The 25,193-nt window shown below is 45.3% G+C and overlaps 1 protein-coding gene across 1 annotated transcript in view; it reads left to right on the top strand.

The window, feature by feature from the left end:
- LOC139376508 (ubiquitin carboxyl-terminal hydrolase 33-like) overlaps positions 1-21,387 on the top strand; it is a 51,818-nt gene extending 30,431 nt beyond the window's left edge. Inside the window, exons 8-18 of the mRNA XM_071119192.1 lie at positions 2,331-2,401; positions 2,499-2,532; positions 3,176-3,221; positions 6,352-6,532; positions 6,774-6,900; positions 12,812-12,981; positions 13,724-13,805; positions 14,991-15,099; positions 15,308-15,410; positions 20,825-20,893; positions 21,070-21,387. Coding sequence (XP_070975293.1) covers positions 2,331-2,401; positions 2,499-2,532; positions 3,176-3,221; positions 6,352-6,532; positions 6,774-6,900; positions 12,812-12,981; positions 13,724-13,805; positions 14,991-15,099; positions 15,308-15,410; positions 20,825-20,893; positions 21,070-21,209 — 1,132 coding nt within the window. The 3' untranslated portion in view covers positions 21,210-21,387. The remainder of the gene's footprint in view (positions 1-2,330; positions 2,402-2,498; positions 2,533-3,175; positions 3,222-6,351; positions 6,533-6,773; positions 6,901-12,811; positions 12,982-13,723; positions 13,806-14,990; positions 15,100-15,307; positions 15,411-20,824; positions 20,894-21,069) is intronic.
- Positions 21,388-25,193: the final 3,806 nt, after the last annotated feature.

Below are 25,193 nucleotides of genomic sequence, written 5' to 3'. Positions count from 1 at the left end.
GTGACCCTAACTATTATACCCTTTAATGGGTACAGACAGCCTGGTGACCCTAACTATTATACCCTTTAATGGGTACAGACAGCCTGGGGACCCTAACTATTATACCCCCTTATGGGTACAGACAGCCTGGTGACCCTAACTATTATACCCTTTAATGGGTACAGACAGCCTGGTGACCCTAACTATTATACCCTTTAATGGGTACAGACAGCCTGGTGACCCTAACTATTATACCCTTTAATGGGTACAGACAGCCTGGGGACCCTAACTATTATACCCCCTTATGGGTACAGACAGCCTGGTGACCCTAACTATTATACCCTTTAATGGGTACAGACAGCCTGGTGACCCTAACTATTATACCCTTTAATGGGTACAGACAGCCTGGTGACCCTAACTATTATACCCTTTAATGGGTACAGACAGCCTGGTGACCCTAACTATTATACCCTTTAATGGGTACAGACAGCCTGGGGACCCTAACTATTATACCCCCTTATGGGTACAGACAGCCTGGTGACCCTAACTATTATACCCTTTAATGGGTACAGACAGCCTGGGGACCCTAACTATTATACCCTTTAATGGGTACAGACAGCCTGGTGACCCTAACTATTATACCCTAACTATTATACCCTAACTATTATACCCTTTAATGGGTACAGACAGCCTTGGGACCCTAACTATTATACCCCCTTATGGGTACAGACAGCCTGGGGACCCTAACTATTATACCCTTTAATGGGTACAGACAGCCTGGGGACCCTAACTATTATACCCTTTAATGGTTACAGACAGCCTGGGGACCCTAACTATTATACCCTTTAATGGGTACAGACAGCCTGGGGACCCTAACTATTATACCCTTTAATGGGTACAGACAGCCTGGTGACCCTAACTATTATACCCTTTAATGGGTACAGACAGCCTGGGGACCCTAACTATTATACCCTTTAATGGGTACAGACAGCCTGGGGACCCTAACTATTATACCCTTTAATGGGTACAGACAGCCTGGTGACCCTAACTATTATACCCTTTAATGGGTACAGACAGCCTGGGGACCCTAACTATTATACCCTTTAATGGGTACAGACAGCCTGGTGACCCTAACTATTATACCCTTTAATGGGTACAGACAGCCTGGTGACCCTAACTATTATACCCTTTAATGGGTACAGACAGCCTGGTGACCCTAACTATTATACCCTTTAATGGGTACAGACAGCCTGGGGACCCTAACTATTATACCCTTTACTGGGTACAGACAGCCTGGGGACCCTAACTATTATACCCTTTAATGGGTACAGACAGCCTGTGGTTGGGGTCAACATTAACACATTGGTAGTAGGAGTCATGGTTGGGGTCAACATTAACACATTGTTAGTAGGAGTCATGGTTGGGGTCAACATTAACACATTGGTAGTAGGAGTCATGGTTGGGGTCAACATTAACACATTGGTAGTAGGAGTCATGGTTGGGGTCAACATTAACACATTGGTAGTAGGAGTCATGGTTGGGGTCAACATTAACACATTGGTAGTAGGAGTCATGGTTGGGGTCAACATTAACACATTGTTAGTAGGAGTCATGGTTGGGGTCAACATTAACACATTGTTAGTAGGAGTCATGGTTGGGGTCAACATTAACACATTGGTAGTAGGAGTCATGGTTGGGGTCAACATTAACACATTGGTAGTAGGAGTCATGGTTGGGGTCAACATTAACACATTGTTAGTAGGAGTCATGGTTGGGGTCAACATTAACACATTGGTAGTAGGAGTCATGGTTGGGGTCAACATTAACACATTGTTAGTAGGAGTCATGGTTGGGGTCAACATTAACACATTGTTAGTAGGAGTCATGGTTGGGGTCAACATTAACACATTGGTAGTAGGAGTCATGGTTGGGGTCAACATTAACACATTGGTAGTAGGAGTCATGGTTGGGGTCAACATTAACACATTGGTAGTAGGAGTCATGGTTGGGGTCAACATTAACACATTGTTAGTAGGAGTCATGGTTGGGGTCAACATTAACACATTGGTAGTAGGAGTCATGGTTGGGGTCAACATTAACACATTGGTAGTAGGAGTCATGGTTGGGGTCAACATTAACACATTGGTAGGAGTCATGGTTGGGGTCAATTCCATTTCAATTCCAATAAATAAAAAACACTTCAATACAAATTCAAAGTGTTTAAGAGAAAGTGTAGTTTTAGTGTACTTCCTGAATTGAAATGGAATTGAACCCAACCCTGGTAGGAGCCATCAGTGTGAAGTCTTTTCTGTTAACAGTAAAACTCTTGTGGTTATGTCCTTGTGTTCTAGCTGGTGGTGGGGTCCTGTGGTGACCTTACAGGACTGTCTGGCTGCCTTCTTCACCAGAGACGAGCTGAAAGGTGAGGATCTTGACTGTCTCTGTACCTCGATGCTTCAGGTCTCTGGTGGTACCTGTTCAGTCTGGAGCGTTACTGTGTTGTTTCTGTGTGTCCCTAGGTGACAACATGTACAGCTGTGAGAAATGCAAGAAGTGAGTATCCGAACACACCCCCCCCCCCCCCAACAACAAAATTATATTTACAGTGGGGCAAAAAAATATTTAGTCAGCCACCAATTGTGCAAGTTCTCCCACTTAAAAAGAGATGAGTGAGGCCTGTAATTTTCATCATAGGTACACTTCAACTATGACAGACAAAATGAGAAAAATCCAGAAAATCCAGAAAATCACATTTGTAGGATTTTTAATGCATTTATTTGCAAATTATGGTGGAAAATAAGTATTTGGTCAATAACAAAATTTTATCTCAATACTTTGTCATTGCCAACAAAGGGTAAATAACAGAGGTCAAAAGTTTTCTGAAAGTCTTCACAAGGTTTTCACACACTTGCTGATATTTTGGCCCATTCCTCCATGCAGATCTCCTCTAGAGCAGTGATGTTTTGGGGCTGTTGCTGGGCAACACGGACTTTCAACTCCTTCCAAAGATTTTCTATGGGGTTGAGATCTGGAGGCTGGCTAGGCCACTCCAGGACCTTGAAATGAACCCCCCCCCCCCCCCTCCAACAACAAAATATGTAAATCATTAGATAGATGACTGAATGGAACTTCTTCATGGTTTAACTCAGGAAACATGAATAGAGATTTAATTAAGACTGTGATTTTTCTCTGCTAGATTACGGAATGGAGTGAAATTCTGCAAAGTTCAGAGTGTACCAGAGGTGAGTGTTCAAACACTTTAGAAATCCCACGAGACTCATATTACAGCTGATATTACTGATATTACAGGATGTACAGTGCATTTGGAAAGTTTTCAGACCCCTTTACTTTTTCTCTCAACAACATTCAAAAATGGATTAAATAGCTGATTTTCCTCATCGATCTACACACAATACTCCATAATGACATCACAATACTCCATAATGACATCACAATACTCCATAATGACATCACAATACCCCATAATGACATTACAATACCCCATATTGACATCACAATACCCCATATTGACATCACAATACCCCATATTGACATCACAATACCCCATATTGACATCACAATACCCCATATTGACATCACAATACCCCATAAAGACAAAGCGAAAACAGGTTTTCAGAATAAAATAAACTATCTTATTTACATAATTATTCAGACCCTTTGCTATGAGACTTGAAATTGAGCTCAGGTGCATCCTGTTTCCATTGGTCATCCTTGAGATGTTTCTACAACTTGACTGGAGTCCACCTGTGGTAAATTCAACTGATTGGACATTATTTGGAAAGGCACACACCTGTTTATATAAAGGTCCCACAGTTGACAGTGCAGGTCAGAGCAAAAACCAAGCCATGAGGTCGAAGGAATTGTCCGTAGTTCTCAGAGACAGGATTGTGTCGAGGCACAGATCTGGGGAAGGGTACCAAAAATTTCTGCAGAATTGAAGGTCCCCAAGAACACAGTGGCCTCAGTGGCATCATTCTTAAATGGAAGAAGTTTGGAACCACCAAGTCTCTTCCTGGAGCTGGCTGCCCGGCCAAACTGAGCAAAAGGGGGAGAAGGGCCTTGGTCAGTGAGGTGACCAAGAACCCGATAGTCACTCTGACAGAGCTCCAGAGTTCCTCTGTGGAGATGGGAGAACCATCCAGAAGGACAACCATCTCTGCAGCACATGAAAGCCCGCTTGGAGTTTGCCAAAAGACACAAGAATCTCTGGTCTGATGAAACCAAGATTGAACTCTTTGGCCTGAATTCCAAGCCTCACATCTGGAGGAAACCTGGCACCATCTCTACAAGCATGGTGGTGGCAGCATCGTGCTGTGGAGATGTTTTTCAGAGGCAGGGACTGGGAGGCTAGTCAGGATCGAGGGAAAGATCAACGGAGCAAAGTACAGAGAGATCCTTGATGAAAACCTGCTCCAGAGCGCTCAAGATCTCAGACTGGGGCGAAGGTTCACCTTCCAACAGGACAACGACCCTCAGCACACACCCAAGAAAGACAAATCTCTGAATGTCCTAGAGTGGCCCAGCCAGAGCCCTGACTTGAACTCGATCGAACATCTCAGGAGAGACCTGAAAATAACTATGCAGTGACGCTCCCCATCCAACCTGACAGAGTTTGAGAGGATCTGCAGAGAAGAATGGGAGAAACTCCCCAAATACAGGTGTGCCAAGCTTGTAGTGTCATACCCAAGAAGACTCGAGGCTGTCAAAATCGCTGCCAAAGGTGCTTCAACAAAGTACTGAGTAAAGGGTCTGAATACTTATGTAAATGTGATATTTCAGTAAAAAAAATTATACATTTGATAACATTTCTAAAATCCTGTTTTTGCTTTGTCATAATCGGGTGTTGTGTGTAGATTGATGAGGACATATATATATATTAGAATAAGGCTGTAACAAAATGTGGAGAAAGGGGTCTGAAAACTTTAAGAATAAGCTGAATATACACAACATGGCCAAAAGTATGTGGACACCCCTTCAAATTAGTGGGCTCAATTTCAGCCACACACATTGCTGACAGGTCTAATTTTTTTATTTGACCTTTTATTTAACTAGGCAAGTCAGTTAAGAACAAATTCTTATTTTCAATGACGTCCTACCCCGGCCAATTGTCTTAATTCTCAATGATGGCCTAGGAACAGTGGGTTTAACTGCCTTGTTCAGGGGCAGAACGACAGATTTTTACCTTGTCAGCTCGGGGATTCGATCTTGCAACCTTTCGGTTACTAGTCCAACACTCTAACCACTAGGCTACCGTGTATAAAATTGAGCACACATTCATGCAATCTCCATAGACAAACATTGCCAGTAGAATGGCCCGTACTGAAGACCTCAGGGATTTACAACATGGCACAAGTCCGTTTTTGCCCAGCTAGAGGTGCTGTTATTGTGAGATAGAAACGTCTAGGAGCAACAACTGCTCGGCAGCGAAGTGTGGCAGTCCGACGGACTAATCTGGGTTTGGCAGATGCCAGGAGAACGCGACCTGCCCGAATGCTCACTGTAAAGTTTAGTGGAGGAGGAATAATGGTCTGGGACTGTTTTTGATAGTTCGGGCTAGGCCCCGTAGTTCCGGTCTTAACGCTATAGCATACAATGTCATTCTAGACTATTCTGTGCTTCCAACTTTGTGGCAACAGTTTTTGGAAAGCCCTTTCCTCTTTCAGCATGACAATACCCCCGTGCACAAAGTGAGGTCTATACAGAAATGGTTGGTCGAGATCAGTGTGGAAGAACTTGACTGGCCTGCACAGAGCCCTGACCTCAAACCCATTGAACACCTTTGGGATGAATTGGAACGCCGACAACGAGCCAGGCCTCATCGCCCAACATCAGTGCCTGACCTCACTAATGCTCTTGTGGCTGAATGGAAGCAAGTCCCCGGAGCAATGTTCCAACATCTAGTGGAAAGCCTTCCCAGAATTGTGGAGGCTGTTATAGCAGCAATGTTCCAACATCTAGTAGAAAGCCTTCCCAGAAGAGTGGAGGCTGTTATAGCAGCAATGTTCCAACATCTAGTGGAAAGCCTTCCCAGAAGAGTGGAGGCTGTTATGGCAGCAATGTTCCAACATCTAGTGGAAAGCCTTCCCAGAAGAGTGGAGGCTGTTATAGCAGCAATGTTCCAACATCTAATGGAAAGAAAATGTAGGAGGCTGTTATAGCAACGAAGGGGGGACCAACTCCATACTAACGCCCATGATTTTGTATGAGATGTTCGACGAGCAGGTGTCTACATACTTTTGGCCATGAAGAGTGTGTGTGTGTGTGTGATTTATTGTCACATACATCAGATAGGTGCAGTGAATTGTATTGTTTAACAGGGTCAACAATTCTTTTTTTTCATTCCCTTTCCAGATCCTGTGCATCCACCTGAAGCGGTTTAGACACGAGCTGATGTTCTCCACTAAGATCGGGACTCACGTCTCCTTCCCATTGGAGGGCCTGGAACTGCAGCCCTTCTTGGCCAAGGATAGCTCCGCCCGCACCACCTCCTACGACCTGCTGTCCGTCATCTGTCACCATGGCACCGCCAGCAGTGAGTGGTCGTTCAGCCCCCCCCCCCCCCCCCCCCCCGTCATAAGGTCTGTTCTTATGGAGGGAGACAGAGGGCTCTGCATCGACTGATAGAAACTTGTTCTAGCATGGGCCTTGAGGGCTTTCACTATTTTTTTTTTAAGTAATCAACTTCATGGGGATTGTTATCCTGTTCTCTTCTTGCAAACCCCAGGTTAACCTCCTTTCTCTTCCTCCTCTCCCTATCCTCCTCCTCTCGCCAGGTGGCCACTACATAGCCTACTGTAGGAATGACCTGAACAACCTCTGGTATGAGTTTGATGACCAGAGCGTCACCGAGGTGTCAGAGTCCTGCGTCCAGAATGCTGAGGCCTACGTACTGTTCTACAAGTAAGACAAACAGCATATCATATAACCAACACACCCTAGCAGTGGTATTATAACTACCTCCTCTAGGAGTGGTGTTATTATAACTACCTCCTCCTCCTCTAGGAGTGGTGTTATTATAACTACCTCCTCCTCCTCTAGGAGTGGTATTATTACAACTACCTCCTCCTCCTCTAGGAGAGTGGTATTATTATAACTACCTCCTCCTCCTCTAGGAGAGTGGTATTATTATAACTACCTCCTCCTCCTCTAGGAGTGGTATTATTATAACTACCTCCTCCTCCTCTAGGAGTGGTATTATTATAACTACCTCCTCTAGGAGAGTGGTATTATTATAACTACCTCCTCCTCCTCTAGGAGTGGTATTATTACAACTACCTCCTCCTCCTCTAGGAGTGGTATTATTATAACTACCTCCTCCTCCTCTAGGAGTGGTATTATTATAACTACCTCCTCTAGGAGAGTGGTATTATTACAACTACCTCCTTCTCCTCTAGGAGTGGTATTATTATAACTACCTCCTCCTCCTCTAGGAGAGTGGTATTATTATAACTACCTCCTCTTGGAGTGGTGTTATTATAACTACCTCCTCTAGGAGAGTGGTATTATTACAACTACCTCCTCCTCCTCTAGGAGTGGTATTATTATAACTACCTCCTCCTCCTCTAGCAGTGGTATTATTATAACTACCTCCTCCTCCTCTAGGAGAGTGGTATTATTATAACTACCTCCTCCTCCTCTAGGAGTGGTATTATTATAACTACCTCCTCCTCCTCTAGGAGTGGTATTATTATAACTACCTCCTCCTCCTCTAGGAGTGGTATTATTATAACTACCTCCTCCTCCTCTAGGAGTGGTATTATTATAACTACCTCCTCCTCCTCTAGGAGAGTGGTATTATTATAACCACCTCCTCCTCCTCTAGGAGTGGTGTTATTATAACTACCTCCTCCTCCTCTAGGAGAGTGGTATTATTATAACTACCTCCTCCTCTAGGAGTGGTATTATTATAACTACCTCCTCCTCCTCTAGGAGAGTGGTATTATTATAACCACCTCCTCCTCCTCTAGGAGAGTGGTATTATTATAACCACCTCCTCCTCCTCTAGGAGAGTGGTATTATTATAACTACCTCCTCCTCCTCTAGGAGTGGTGTTATTATAACTACCTCCTCTAGGAGTGGTATTATTATAACTACCTCCTCCTCCTCTAGGAGTGGTATTATTATAACTACCTCCTCCTCCTCTAGGAGTGGTATTATTATAACTACCTCCTCCTCCTCTAGGAGAGTGGTATTATTATAACTACCTCCTCCTCCTCTAGGAGTGGTATTATTATAACCACCTCCTCCTCCTCTAGGAGTGGTATTATTATAACTACCTCCTCCTCCTCTAGGAGAGTGGTATTATTATAACTACCTCCTCCTCCTCTAGGAGAGTGGTATTATTATAACTACCTCCTCCTCTAGGAGAGTGGTATTATTATAACTACCTCCTCCTCCTCTAGGAGAGTGGTATTATTATAACTACCTCCTCCTCCTCTAGGAGTGGTATTATTATAACTACCTCCTCCTCCTCTAGGAGAGTGGTATTATTATAACTACCTCCTCCTCCTCTAGGAGAGTGGTATTATTATAACTACCTCCTCCTCCTCTAGGAGTGGTATTATTATAACTACCTCCTCCTCCTCTAGGAGTGGTATTATTATAACTACCTCCTCCTCTAGGAGAGTGGTATTGTTATAACTACCTCCTCCTCCTCTAGGAGTGGTATTATTATAACTACCTCCTCCTCCTCTAGGAGTGGTATTGTTATAACTACCTCCTCTAGGAGTGGTATTATTATAACTACCTCCTCCTCCTCTAGGAGTGGTATTATTATAACTACCTCCTCCTCCTCTAGGAGTGGTATTATTATAACTACCTCCTCCTCCTCTAGGAGTGGTATTATTATAACCACCTCCTCCTCCTCTAGGAGTGGTATTATTATAACCACCTCCTCCTCCTCTAGGAGAGTGGTATTATTATAACCACCTCCTCCTCCTCTAGGAGTGGTATTATTATAACTACCTCCTCCTCTAGGAGTGGTATTATTATAACCACCTCCTCTAGGAGTGGTATTGTTATAACTACCTCCTCCTCCTCTAGGAGTGGTATTATTATAACTACCTCCTCCTCCTCTAGGAGAGTGGTATTATTATAACTACCTCCTCCTCCTCTAGGAGTGGTGTTATTATAACTACCTCCTCCTCCTCTAGGAGTGGTATTGTTATAACTACCTCCTCCTCCTCTAGGAGTGGTATTATTATAACTACCTCCTCCTCCTCTAGGAGAGTGGTATTATTATAACCACCTCCTCCTCTAGGAGTGGTATTATTACAACTACCTCCTCCTCCTCTAGGAGAGTGGTATTATTATAACCACCTCCTCTAGGAGAGTGGTATTATTATAACCACCACCTCCTCCTCCTCTAGGAGTGGTATTATTATAACTACCTCCTCCTCCTCTAGGAGAGTGGTGTTATTATAACTACCTCCTCCTCCTCTAGGAGAGTGGTATTATTACAACTACCTCCTCCTCCTCTAGGAGTGGTATTATTATAACTACCTCCTCCTCCTCTAGGAGTGGTATTATTACAACTACCTCCTCTAGGAGAGTGGTATTATTATAACTACCTCCTCTAGGAGAGTGGTATTATTACAACTACCTCCTCCTCCTCTAGGAGTGGTATTATTATAACTACCTCCTCCTCCTCTAGGAGTGGTATTATTATAACTACCTCCTCCTCCTCTAGGAGTGGTGTTATTATAACTACCTCCTCCTCCTCTAGGAGAGTGGTATTATTATAACTACCTCCTCCTCCTCTAGGAGTGGTATTATTACAACTACCTCCTCCTCCTCTAGGAGTGGTATTATTACAACTACCTCCTCCTCCTCTAGGAGTGGTATTATTATAACTACCTCCTCCTCTAGGAGAGTGGTATTATTATAACCTCCTCCTCCTCCTCTAGGAGTGGTATTATTATAACCTCCTCCTCCTCCTCTAGGAGTGGTATTATTATAACCACCTCCTCCTCCTCTAGGAGTGGTATTATTATAACTACCTCCTCCTCCTCTAGGAGTGGTATTATTATAACTACCTCCTCCTCCTCTAGGAGAGTGGTATTATTATAACTACCTCCTCCTCTAGGAGTGGTATTATTATAACTACATCCTCTAGGAGTGGTATTATTATAACCACCTCCTCCTCCTCTAGGAGAGTGGTATTATTATAACCACCTCCTCCTCCTCTAGGAGTGGTATTATTATAACCACCTCCTCCTCCTCTAGGAGTGGTATTATTATAACTACCTCCTCCTCCTCTAGGAGAGTGGTATTATTATAACTACCTCCTCTAGGAGTGGTATTATTATAACTACCTCCCCCTCCTCTAGGAGTGGTATTATTATAACTACCTCCTCTAGGAGAGTGGTGTTATTATAACTACCTCCTCTTCCTCTAGGAGTGGTATTATTATAACTACCTCCTCCTCCTCTAGGAGAGTGGTATTATTATAACTACCTCCTCTAGGAGAGTGGTGTTATTATAACTACCTCCTCCTCCTCTAGGAGTGGTATTATTATAACTACCTCCTCCTCCTCTAGGAGTGGTATTATTATAACTACCTCCTCCTCCTCTAGGAGTGGTATTATTATAACTACCTCCTCCTCTAGGAGTGGTATTATTATAACTACCTCCTCCTCCTCTAGGAGTGGTATTATTATAACTACCTCCTCCTCCTCTAGGAGTGGTATTATTATAACTACCTCCTCCTCCTCTAGGAGTGGTATTATTATAACTACCTCCTCCTCTAGGAGTGGTATTATTATAACTACCTCCTCCTCTAGGAGTGGTATTATTATAACTACCTCCTCCTCCTCTAGGAGTGGTATTATTATAACTACCTCCTCCTCTAGGAGTGGTATTATTATAACTACCTCCTCCTCCTCTAGGAGAGTGGTATTATTATAACTACCTCCTCCTCCTCTAGGAGTGGTATTATTATAACTACCTCCTCCTCCTCTAGGAGTGGTATTATTATAACTACCTCCTCTAGGAGTGGTATTATTACAACTACCTCCTCCTCCTCTAGGAGTGGTATTATTATAACTACCTCCTCCTCCTCTAGGAGTGGTATTATTATAACTACCTCCTCTAGGAGTGGTGTTATTATAACTACCTCCTCTAGGAGTGGTGTTATTATAACTACCTCCTCCTCCTCTAGGAGAGTGGTATTATTATAACTACCTCCTCCTCCTCTAGGAGAGTGGTATTATTATAACTACCTCCTCCTCCTCTAGGAGTGGTATTATTATAACTACCTCCTCCTCCTCTAGGAGAGTGGTGTTATTATAACTACCTCCTCCTCCTCTAGGAGAGTGGTATTATTATAACTACCTCCTCTAGGAGAGTGGTATTATTACAACTACCTCCTCCTCCTCTAGGAGTGGTATTATTACAACTACCTCCTCCTCCTCTAGGAGTGGTATTATTATAACTACCTCCTCCTCCTCTAGGAGTGGTATTATTATAACTACCTCCTCTAGGAGTGGTGTTATTATAACTACCTCCTCTAGGAGTGGTGTTATTATAACTACCTCCTCCTCCTCTAGGAGAGTGGTATTATTATAACTACCTCCTCCTCCTCTAGGAGAGTGGTATTATTATAACTACCTCCTCCTCCTCTAGGAGAGTGGTATTATTATAACTACCTCCTCCTCCTCTAGGAGTGGTATTATTATAACTACCTCCTCCTCCTCTAGGAGAGTGGTGTTATTATAACTACCTCCTCCTCCTCTAGGAGAGTGGTATTATTATAACTACCTCCTCCTCCTCTAGGAGTGGTATTATTATAACTACCTCCTCCTCCTCTAGGAGTGGTATTATTATAACTACCTCCTCCTCCTCTAGGAGAGTGGTATTATTATAACTACCTCCTCCTCCTCTAGGAGTGGTGTTATTATAACTACCTCCTCCTCCTCTAGGAGTGGTGTTATTATAACTACCTCCTCCTCCTCTAGGAGTGGTGTTATTATAACTACCTCCTCCTCTAGGAGTGGTATTATTACAACTACCTCCTCCTCTAGGAGTGGTATTATTATAACTACCTCCTCCTCCTCTAGGAGTGGTGTTATTATAACTACCTCCTCCTCCTCTAGGAGTGGTATTATTACAACTACCTCCTCCTCTAGGAGTGGTATTATTATAACTACCTCCTCCTCCTCTAGGAGTGGTGTTATTATAACTACCTCCTCCTCCTCTAGGAGTGGTGTTATTATAACTACCTCCTCCTCTAGGAGTGGTGTTATTATAACTACCTCCTCCTCTAGGAGTGGTATTATTATAACTACCTCCTCTAGGAGTGGTATTATTACAACTACCTCCTCCTCTAGGAGTGGTATTATTATAACTACCTCCTCCTCCTCTAGGAGTGGTGTTATTATAACTACCTCCTCCTCTAGGAGTGGTGTTATTATAACTACCTCCTCCTCTAGGAGTGGTATTATTATAACCACCTCCTCCTCCTCTAGGAGAGTGGTATTATTATAACCACCTCCTCTAGGAGAGTGGTATTATTATAACCACCTCCTCCTCTAGGAGTGGTGTGATAGATGAGGACTTATCACACAAAGCAACACAGCGTAAGACCACCACACTAAGAACAGTTATGAGACTTAATCCTTCACAGTGGGGTGACATCCTTCCTCTAGACATCAACAGCAGAATCCTTCCTCTTCTCTGGAGGCAGTGACTGTTTTACCAGATGATCATTATCTTGTTTTTTGTAAACAGGAAGTTTCCGTGCTCTGGTACCGACCACATCCGCTTAGTTGATTTAGTGCACGGTTACTAATGTGTACTGTTTGTGTCCCTCCAGGAAGAGCAACGAGGAGGCGCTGAAGGAGAGGAGGAAGGTGACGGGTCTACTCGGCGTGACGGAGCCCAGTCTGCTACAGTTCTACGTCTCCAGACAATGGCTCAACAAGTTCAAGACCTTCGCTGAGCCGGGACCCATCTCCAACGACGACTTCCTCTGCTCACACGGAGGTACGGAGCTATGGACTTTTATCTTTCCAACTATCCATGTCTGTCTCTATCAGACATTTATATATCTTTCTCTATCTGAATCAGCCAGCCAGCCAGACGGCCAGCCAGTCAGACAACCAACCAGACACAGTCAGACAACCAACCGGACACAGTCAGACAACCAACCGGACACAGTCAGACAACCAACCGGACACAGTCAGACAACCAACCGGACACAGTCAGACAACCAACCGGACACAGTCAGACAACCAACCGGACACAGTCAGACAACCAACCGGACACAGTCAGACAACCAACCGGACACAGTCAGACAACCAACCGGACACAGTCGGACACACACAGTCAGTCAGACACAGTCAGTCAGACAACCAACCGGACACAGTCAGACAACCAACCAGACACAGTCAGACAACCAACCGGACACAGTCAGACAACCAACCGGACACAGTCAGACAACCAACCGGACACAGTCAGACAACCAACCGGACACAGTCAGACAACCAACCGGACACAGTCAGACAACCAACCGGACACAGTCAGACAACCAACCGGACACAGTCAGACAACCAACCGGACACAGTCGGACACACACAGTCAGTCAGACACAGTCAGTCAGTCAAAGCAACTGGGTGAAATAAAGACCAAACGAATCCATGTTTACAGAGGATATTGGGTGATGTTAGTGGTACCCATTACCCATAATGACATGTGACGAAGATCTTTTTAAATGTTGTGTTGTCAGGCGTGCCTCCTGCCAAGGCCGCGTTCATCGACGATCTGGTAGTGATGCTGCCTCAGAACGCGTGGGACCACCTCTACAGCAGGTCAGCTTCATGCAGCTACACGGTACCGGCATTAAGTGGGATTATTGACTACGTTTACATGGCGGAGTATTAAACAGGAATGTTAGGGAAATCCTTTTTCTTGCATACAATGTTTTAATCAAACCTATATTAATTAATCAAGAGTTAGTCACAATAATCACATTATTGTGTCAGTGTAACCGTACCCATAGTTGCTAAAGTCGTGGTTTATAAGGTGTATTTTTACGGCGAGGAGCTTTGTCTGACGTCAGATAGCACGACGGCCGTCTCCTGGCATCGCATGCGGCTAAGGGGAGTGCTTACTGGTTCTGAGAGGTTTATTCACTCAGCTGTGTTTCAACGACTGAATTCTGGGACTGTGGTCCCTGGTCTAGGTGTTACTAAACTTGATTGGTCTGTCAAGGTTTTACTAAGCTGTGATTGGTCTGTCAAGGTTTTACTAAGCTGTGATTGGTCTGTCAATGTTTTACTAAGCTGTGATTGGTCTGTCAAGGTTTTACTAAGCTGTGATTGGTCTGTCAAGGTTTTACTAGGCTGTGGTTGGTCTGTCAAGTTGTTACTAAGTCGTGATTGGTCTGTCACAGTGTGTTACTAAGCTGTGAATGGTCTGTCAATGTGTGTTACTAAGCTGTGATTGGTCTGTCAGGGTGTGTTACTAAGCTGTGAATGGTCTGTCACAGTGTGTTACTAAGCTGTGAATGGTCTGTCAATGTGTGTTACTAAGCTGTGATTGGTGTGTCAAGGTTTTACTAAGCTGTGATTGGTCTGTCAAGGTTTTACTAAGCTGTGATTGGTCTGTCAAGGTTTTACTAAGCTGTGATTGGTCTGTCAAGGTTTTACTAGGCTGTGATTGGTCTGTCACAGTGTGTTACTAAGCTGTGAATGGTCTGTCAATGTTTTACTAAGCTGTGAATGGTCTGTCAGGGTGTGTTACTAAGCTGTGAATGGTCTGTCAATGTGTGTTACTAAGCTGTGATTGGTCTGTCAATGTGTGTTACTAAGCTGTGATTGGTCTGTCAGGGTGTGTTACTGAGCTGTGAATGGTCTGTCAATGTGTGTTACTAAGCTGTGATTGGTCTGTCAGGGTGTTTTACTAAGCTGTGAATGGTCTGTCAAGGTGTGTTACTGAGCTGTGATTAGTCTGGTCAAGGTGTGATACTGAGCTGTGATTGGTTTGTTGTCTAGGTACGGAGGCGGGCCTGCTGTCAACCACCTGTATGTGTGTCACACTTGTCAGACAGAGATTGAGAAGCTGGAGAAGAGACGCAGGACAGAGCTGGACATGTTTGTCCGGGTAAGGACGGATCACGGATACTTTCCTTTGCAGGATTTCTTCCACCCCAGCACTAACACACCTGTTTTAATGTTCTCAATTAATTTAAATGATAAACTTTCTCTCTCAAATCTCTTTCTTCCCATCCTCTCCCCTTCCCTCGCTCTTCTCCCTATCCTCCCCTTCCATCCCCTCTCTCCCCCCATCCCCTCTTCCTTCCTCTGTTCAGCTGAACAAGGCGTTTCAAGAGGAGGAGTCTCCACTGATCATCTACTGCATCAGCATGCAGTGGTTCAGAGAGTGGGAGGGCTTCGTCAAGGGAAAGAACAATGGTGAGTGGTTGGTTCAGAGAGTGGGAGGGCTTCGTCAAGGGAAAGAACAATGGTGAGTGGCTGGTTCAGAGAGTGGGAGGGCGTTGTCAAGGGAAAGAACAATGGTGAGTGGTTGGTTCAGAGAGTGGGAGGGCTTCCTCAAGGGAAAGAACAATGGTGAGTGGCTGGTTCAGAGATTAGGGAGGGCTTCGTCAAGGGAAAGAACAATGGTGAGTGGCTGGTTCAGAGAGTGGGAGGGCTTCGTCAAGGGAAAGGACTATGGTGAGTGGCTGGTTCAGAGAGTGGAAGGGCTTTGTCAAGGGAAAGGACAATGGTGAGTGGCTGGTTCAGAGAGTGGGAGGGCGTTGTCAAGGAAAAGAACAATGGTGAGTGGTTGGTTCAGAGAGTGTGAGGGCTTCCTCAAGGGAAAGAACAATGGTGAGTGGCTGGTTCAGAGATAGGGAGGGCTTCGTCAAGGGAAAGAACAATGGTGAGTGGCTGGTTCAGAGAGTGGGAGGGCTTCGTCAAGGGAAAGGACTATGGTGAGTGGCTGGTTCCGGAGAGTGGGAGGGCTTCGTCAAGGGAAAGGACAATGGTGAGTGGATGGTTCAGAGAGTGGGAGGGCTTCGTCAAGGGAAAGGACAATGGTGAGTGGCTGGTTCAGAGAGTGGGAGGGCTTCGTCAAGGGAAAGGACAATGGTGAGTGGCTGGTTCAGAGAGTGGGAGGGCTTAGTCAAGGGAAAGGACAATGGTGAGTGGCTGGTTCAGAGAGTGGGAGGGCTTCGTCAAGGGAAAGAACAATGGTGATTGGCTAAACAGATACACTACATGACCAAAACTATGTGGACACCTGCATGTCGAACATCTCATTCCAAAATCATGGGCTTTAAAAGGGAATTGGTCCCCATCTTTGCTACTACAACAGCCTCCACTGTTGGAACATTGCTGCAGGGACTTGCTTCCATTCAGCCACAAGAGCATTAGTGAGGTCGGGCATTTATGTTGGGCGATTAGGCCTGGCTCGCAGTCTGTGTTCCAATTCATCCCAAAGGTGTTCGATGGGGTTGACCATTCATCCCAGAGGTGTTCGATGGGGTTGACCATTCATCCCAGAGGTGTTCGATGGGGTTGACCATTCATCCCAGAGGTGTTCGATGGGGTTGACCATTCATCCCAGAGGTGTTCGATGGGGTTGACCATTCATCCCAGAGGTGTTCGATGGGGTTGACCATTCATCCCAGAGGTGTTCGATCTCGACAAACCATTTCTGTATGGACCTCACTTTGTGCACTAGGGGACTTCTCATGCTGAAACGGGAAAGGGCCTTCCCCAAACTGTTGCCACAAAGTTGGAAGCACAGAATGGTCTAGAATAACTAATGGCACCTGAGGAGATGGCTGCCGTTTTAAGGGCTCTTAACCAATTGTGCGTGTTTTTGTGCGTTATTTGTAACTTATTTTGTACATAATGTTTCTGCCACTTATGACCGAAAAGTCCTTCTAGATATCAGGACAGCGATAACTCACCTCGTACTGGACAAAGATTTTTTCTTTAACGAGTCGGACGCGAAGGATTTACTTCAGACATCGTCATTTGCAAGATAAAGAGATGGAGATATCGGGACGTAGGTCGGGGTGCCTCGTAAGGATCCGACAGGAGAAAGAGATGGAGATATCGGGACGTAGGTCGGGGTGCCTTGTAAGGATCCGACAGGAGAAAGAGATGGAGATATCAGGACGTAGGTCGGGGTGCCTCGTAAGGATCCGACAGGAGAAAGAGATGGAGATATCAGGACGTAGGTCAGGGTGCCTTGTAAGGATCCGACGGCGAATGGGTGTAATCTGCCTCTACCATCAGTCCTATTAGCTGACGTACAAATGGATAACAAAATAGACAAGCTACGATCATGAATATCCTACAAATGGGACATTAAAAACTGTAATGTCTTATGTTTCACCGAGTCGTGGCTGGAACAACGACACAGATAAAATACAGCTAGCTGGGTTTATACTGCCTCCGGAAAGACAAGGGGTGGAGGTCTGTCTTTTTGTCAATGACAGCTGGTGCACGAAATCTAATATTAAGTCTCAAGGTCACCTGAGGTAGAGTATTTCATGATAAGCTGTAGACCACACTATTTACCAAGAGTTTATCTATATTTTTCGTAACTGTCTATCTACCACCACAAACCAATGCTGGCACTAAGACTGCACTCAACAAGCTGTAATAGGCCATAATCAAACAGGAAAACACTCATCCAGAGGTGGCGCTCCTAGTGGCCGGGGTCTTTAATGCAAGGAAACTTAAATCGGCCAGGCGGATTACCAGGACGTGTCCTCCGGGCATGTGCTGACCAACTGGCAAGTATCTTCACTGACATTTTCAACATGTCCCTGACTGAGTCTGTAATACCAACATGTTTCAAGCAGACCACCATAGTCTCTGTGCCCAAGAACACTAAGGTAACCTGCCTAAGTGACTACTGACCCATAATACTCACGTCTGTAGCCATGAAGTGCTTTGAAAGGCTGGTCAGGGCTCACATCAACCCCATTATCCCAGAAACCCTAGACCCACTCCAATTTGCCTACCACCCCAACAGATCCACAGATGATGCGAGCTCTATTGCACTCCACACTGCCCTTTCACACCTGAACAAAAGGAACACCTATGTGAGAATGCTGTTCATTGACTACAGCTCAGCGTTCAACACCATAGTGCACTCAAAGCTCATCACTAAGCTAAGGACCCTGGGACTAAACACCTCCCTCTGCAACTGGATCCTGGACTTCCTGACGGGCCGCCCCCAGGTTGTAAGGATAGGTAGCAACACATCCGGCACGCTGATCCTCAACACGGGGGCCCCTCAGGGGTGCGTGCTCAGTCCCCCCCTGTACTCCCTGTTCACTCATGACTGAACTGCCAGGCACGACTCCAACACCATCATTAAGTTTGCTGATGACACAACAGTGGTAGACCTGATCACCAACAACGATGAGACAGCCTATAGGGAGGAGGTCAGAGACCTGGCCGTGTGGTGCCAGGACAACAACCTCTCCCTCAACGTAACCAAGACTAAGGAGATGATTGTGGACTACAGGAAAAGGAGGCCCGAGCACGCCCCCATTCTCATCGACGGGGCTATAGTGGAGCGGGTCGAGAGTTTCATCACCAACAAACTAACATGGTCCAAACACACCAGGACAGTTGTGAAGAGGGCACAACAAAGCCTATTCTCCCTCAGGAGACTGAAAAGATTTGGCATGGGTCCTCAGATCATTAAAAAGTTCTACAGCTGCACCATCGAGATCATCCTGACTGGTTGCATCATGCAAGGCACTACAGAGGGTACATCACTGGGGCCAACTTTCCTTCACTTTAACTCTACCTACATGTACATATTACCTCAATTACGTCAACTAAACGGTGCCCCCGCACATTGACTCTGTACCGGTGCCCCCTGTATATAACCTCCACATTGACTCTGTACCGTAACACCCTGTATATAGCCTCCACATTGACTCTGTACCAGTACCCCCTGTATATAGCCTCCACATTGACTCTGTACTGGTACCCCCTGTATATAGCCTCCACATTGACTCTGTACTGGTACCCCCTGTATATAGCCTCCACATTGACTCTGTACCGTAATACCCTGCATATAGCCTCCACATTGACTCTTTACCGTAACACCCTGTATATAGCCTCCACATTGACTCTGTACCGGTACCCCCCTGTATATAGCCTCCACATTGACTCTTTAACGTAATACCCTGTGTATATAGCCTCCGCATTGACTCTGTACCGGTACCCCCTGTATATAGCCTCCACATTGACTCTGTACCGGTACCCCCTGTATATAGCCTCCACATTGACTCTGTACCGTAATACCCTGTATATAGCCTCCACATTGACTCTGTACTGGTACCCCCTGTATATAGCCTCCACATTGACTCTGTACCGTAATACCCTGTATGTAGCCTCCACATTGACTCTGTACCGTAATACCCTGTATATAGCTTCCACATTGACTCTGTACCGTAACACCCTGTATATAGTCTCCACATTGACTCTGTACCGTAACACCCTGTATATAGCCTCCACATTGACTCTGTACCGTAATACCCTGTATATAGCCTCCACATTGACTCTGTACCGTAACACCCTGTATATAGCCTCCACATTGACTCTGTACCGTAATACCCTGTATATAGTCTCCACATTGACTCTGTACCGTAATACCCTGTATATAGCCTCCACATTGACTCTGTACCGTAACACCCTGTATATAGTCTCCACATTGACTCTGTACCGTAATACCCTGTATATAGCCTCCACATTGACTCTGTACCGTAATACCCTGTATATAGCCTCACTACTGTTATTGTACTGCTGCTATTTAACAGTTTATTTTTTACTCAACACTTGTTTTTCTTTAAACTGCGTTGTTGGTTAAGGGCTTGTCAGTAAGCTTTTCACTGTCAGGTCTACAGCTGTTGTATTCGGCGCATGTGACAAATAACATTTGATTTGAATGTCATTCTGTGCTGTAGCGTTAAGATTTCCCTTCACTGGAACTAAGGGGCCAAAGTCCAAACCATGAAAAACAGCCCCAGACCATTATTCCTCTTCCACCAAACTTTACAGTTGGCACTATACATTCGGGCAGGTCGCGTTCTCCTAGCATTCTCCTAAACCCAGATTTGTCCGTCGGACTGCCAGATGGTGAAGCGTGATTCATCGCTCCGGAGATCTTGTGTCAACTGCTCCAGAGTCCACTGGCATCGAGGTTTACACTCCAGTCGACGCTTGGCATTGTGCATGGTGATCTTAGGCTTGTGTGCGGCTGCTCGACCATGGAAACCCATTTCATGAGTCTCCTGACAAACAGTTAATGTGCTGACGTTGGTTCCAGAGGCAGTTTGGAAGTGTTGCAACCGAGCACAGACCACAGGACTCGGCGGTCCCGTTCTGTGAGATGGTGTGGCCTGCCACTTCGTGGCTGAGCCGTTGTTGCTCCTAGACGTTTCCACTTCACAATAACAGCACTTACAGTTGACCGTGGCAGCTCGAGCAGGGCAGAAATTCGATAAACTGACTTGTTGGAAAGTTGGCATCCTATGACGGTGCCAAGTTGAAAGTCACTGTGCTCTTCAGTAAGGCCATTATACCTCCAATGTTTGTCTATGGAGATTGCATGGCGGCGTGGCTGAAGTTGCCAAATCCACTCATTTGAAGGGGTGTCTAGATACTGCTGTATGGATAGAGTAGTTGGTGTGATTTGGAGTCTCCACCCCCAGCTGTTGAAAGGAGTGATATAATGTGCTATATAATGTGCTATAATGTGCTATATTATGTGCTATAATGTGCCATATTAGGCTGCCTTCAGACTACATTTTACGTGTCATAATAATTGATTTCCCTCTCCCTTGCAGATCCACCGGGACCAATCGATAACTCCAAGATCGCGATCAACAAGAATGGCCATCTAACACTCAGACAAGGTAACAGCCTGACCCAGTCAACTCTTCTGTCTTCTCCAAATCCTCTACTTATATAATGTCCTATCAGTGTGATGCTGATGGAACTGTTGTGGACACACTTGATCAAGATAGAAAAGCTACTAAATGTGTGCGTTATTTCTGTCTCATTAAATCTGTGTGCTACTTACTCCCTCAAGGAGCTGACTCGGGACAGATCTCTGAGGAGACATGGAACTTTCTCCACTCCGTCCACGGAGGAGGTCCGCTCGTAACAGTCCGGCCCAACGTCTCTCACCCCGAACTAGAGGCCTCCTCGCAGTCTAAGGACAAGATATAGGTGGAGATGTGCTACGTTTAAATCTACCTACATACCAACTCCTTCACATGAAACAACCTACCTACTGTACCAACCCCCTAACAGGAAACTACCTACCAACCCCCTAACAGGAAACTACCTACCTACCAACCCCCTAACAGGAAACTACCTAACTACCAACCCCTTAACAGGAAACTGCCTAACTACCAACCCCTTAACAGGAAACTACCTAACTACCAACCCCTTAACAGGAAACTACCTAACTACCAACCCCCTAACAGGAAACTACCTAACTACCAATCCCCTAACAGGAAACTACCTAACTACAGTGCCTTGCGAAAGTATTCGGCCCCCTTGAACTTTGCGACCTTTTGCCACATTTCAGGCTTCAAACATAAAGATATAAAACTGTATTTTTTTGTGAAGAATCAACAACAAGTGGGACACAATCATGAAGTGGAACGACATTTATTGGATATTTCAAACTTTTTGAACAAATCAAAAACTGAAAAATTGGGCGTGCTAAATTATTCAGCCCCCTTAAGTTAATACTTTGTAGCGCCACCTTTTGCTGCGATTACAGCTGTAAGTCGCTTGGGGTATGTCTCTATCAGTTTTGCACATCGAGAGACTGAAATGTTTTCCCATTCCTCCTTGCAAAACAGCTCGAGCTCAGTGAGGTTGGATGGAGAGCATTTGTGAACAGCAGTTTTCAGTTCTTTCCACAGATTCTCGATTGGATTCAGGTCTGGACTTTGACTTGGCCATTCTAACACCTGGATATGTTTATTTTTGAACCATTCCATTGTAGATTTTGCTTTATGTTTTGGATCATTGTCTTGTTGGAAGACAAATCTCCGTCCCAGTCTCAGGTCTTTTGCAGACGCCATCAGGTTTTCTTCCAGAATGGTCCTGTATTTGGCTCCATCCATCTTCCCATCAATTTTAACTATCTTCCCTGTCCCTGCTGAAGAAAAGCAGGCCCAAACCATGATGCTGCCACCACCATGTTTGACAGTGGGGATGGTGTGTTCAGGGTGATGAGCTGTGCTGCTTTTACGCCAAACATAACGTTTTGCATTGTTGCCAAAAAGTTCAATTTTGGTTTCATCTGACCAGAGCACATTCTTCCACATGTTTGGTGTGTCTCCCAGGTGGCTTGTGGCAAACTTTAAACGACACTTTTTATGGATATCTTTAAGAAATGGCTTTCTTCTTGCCACTCTTCCATAAAGGCCAGATTTGTGCAATATACGACTGATTGTTGTCCTATGGACAGAGTCTCCCACCTCAGCTGTAGATCTCTGCAGTTCATCCAGAGTGATCATGGGCCTCTTGGCTGCATCTCTGATCAGTCTTCTCCTTGTATGAGCTGAAAGTTTAGAGGGACGGCCAGGTCTTGGTCGATTTGCAGTGGTCTGATACTCCTTCCATTTCAATATTATCGCTTGCACAGTGCTCCTTGGGATGTTTAAAGCTTGGGAAATCTTTTTGTATCCAAATCCGGCTTTAAACTTCTTCACAACAGTATCTCGGACCTGCCTGGTGTGTTCCTTGTTCTTCATGATGCTCTCTGCGCTTTTAACGGACCTCTGAGACTATCACAGTGCAGGTGCATTTATACGGAGACTTGATTACACACAGGTGGATTGTATTTATCATCATTAGTCATTTAGGTCAACATTGGATCATTCAGAGATCCTCACTGAACTTCTGGAGAGAGTTTGCTGCACTGAAAGTAAAGGGGCTGAATAATTTTGCACGCCCGATTTTTCAGTTTTTGATTTGTTAAAAAAGTTTGAAATATCCAATAAATGTCGTTCCACCCCCTAACAGGACACCCCCAACACCGACCCCCTAACAGGACACCCCCAACACCGACCCCCTAACAGGACACCCCCAACACCGACCCCCTAACAGGACACCCCCAACACCGACCCCCTAACAGGACACCCCCAACACCGACCCCCTAACAGGACACCCCCAACACTGACCCCCTAACAGGACACCCCCAACACCGACCCCCTAACAGGACACCCCCAACACCGACCCCCTAACAGGACACCCCCAACACCGACCCCCTAACAGGAAACCCCCAACACCGGCCCCCTAACAGGAAACCCCCAACATCGGCCCCCTAACAGGAAACCCCCAACATCGGCCCCCTAACAGGAAACCCCCAACATCAGCCCCCTAACAGGAAACCCCCAACATCAGCCCCCTAACAGGAAACCCCCAACATCAGCCCCCTAACAGGAAACCCCTAACATCAGCCCCCTAACAGGAAACCCCTAACATCAGCCCCCTAACAGGAAACCCCCAACATCAGCCCCCTAACAGGAAACCCCCAACATCAGCCCCCTAACAGGAAACCCCCAACATCAGCCCCCTAACAGGAAACCCCCAACATCAGCCCCCTAACAGGAAACCCCCAACATCAGCCCCCTAACAGGAAACCCCCAACATCAGCCCCCTAACAGGAAACCCCCAACATCAGCCCCCTAACAGGAAACCCCCAACATCAGCCCCCTAACAGGAAACCCCCAACACCGAACACCGACCCCCTAACAGGACACCCCCAACACCGACCCCCTAACAGGACACCCCCAACATCGACCCCCTAACAGGACACCCCCAACACCGACCCCCTAACAGGACACCCCCAACACCGACCCCCTAACAGGAAACCCCCAACATCAGCCCCCTAACAGGAAACCCCCAACATCAGCCCCCTAACAGGAAACCCCCAACATCAGCCCCCTAACAGGAAACCCCCACCACCCTAACAGGAAACCCCCAACATCAGCCCTGAGTAAAACAACAACTAAAGCCTTTTATTTCGCACTTTACTTTTTATTTAAAAAGCGTTGGAACGAAGGATTTCCCTTCCTTGACCACCACAAAATGAACAGCCCTTCTTGACAACCGGGCGGAAGAATAAACATGTCTGAAAATAACATGATGACATGTTTCTACGTAAATGTAGAAATATATAAATTCTAATTGCACTGTAGAATAATACATGGGAACTGTGTCTGGTCATTTCCAGAACCAAGCATTTATTAATTTTGTTTGCAGGTTAAAAAAATGTATTTTTCCTGAATGCAGCGTTTGAAAAAACAACTTCTCTCTCTTGACCAAAATTGAGACAATGTCACTCTATATCAGGGATGGGAAACTTTAATGGGGGTGGGGGCCACAAAGGAATCGGAACTCATTATGAGGGGTCGTAATGGTTCATGGGCCTGCATACCCACACATGCAATCAGAGCCAGCCCTCTCCTTTTGGGGGCCCTGAGTGAAATTTTGATGACCCCCCCCTCTTGCGAGCAAAACATTTTAGCGGCACCCTTCTTGACAGCGGAGAGAGAGAATGTATGTTTTAGTTTATTTCCTGTAATCCTATACATTTTTGCAGTTTTAAAGCAAGTTTGCTGCAATTGTACACATTTTGCCATGGGGCGGTGAGAACATTTTTCAATTTTATAACAAATTTCATGCAATTCTACTTTTAAAAAAAAACACAACTGTTCTGATTCGGAATGGTTGATATGATTCTGGTTCTAGAAAACACAACTGTTCTGATTCAGAATGGCTGATATGATTCTGGTTCTATTAAACACAACTGTTCTGTTTTGGAATGGCTGATATGATTCTGGTTCTAGAAAACACAACTGTTCTGATTCAGAATGGCTGATATGATTCTGGTTCTAGAAAACACAACTGTTCTGATTCAGAATGGTTGATATGATTCTGGTTCTAGAAAACACAACTGTTCTGATTCAGAATGGCTGATATGATTCTGGTTCTATTAAACACAACTGTTCTGTTTCGGAATGGCTGATATGATTCTGGTTCTAGAAAACACAACTGTTCTGATTCAGAATGGTTGATATGATTCTGGTTCTATTAAACACAACTGTTCTGATTCAGAATGGCTGATATGATTCTGGTTCTATTAAACACAACTGTTCTGTTTCGGAATGGTTGATATGATTCTGGTTC

The sequence above is a fragment of the Oncorhynchus clarkii genome, chromosome 20 (genome assembly GCF_045791955.1).
Source record: "Oncorhynchus clarkii lewisi isolate Uvic-CL-2024 chromosome 20, UVic_Ocla_1.0, whole genome shotgun sequence".
NCBI classification, from domain to species: domain Eukaryota; kingdom Metazoa; phylum Chordata; class Actinopteri; order Salmoniformes; family Salmonidae; genus Oncorhynchus; species Oncorhynchus clarkii.
Note: the sequence above shows the minus strand (reverse complement) of the source record. Positions and strands in the feature narration are given on the sequence as shown.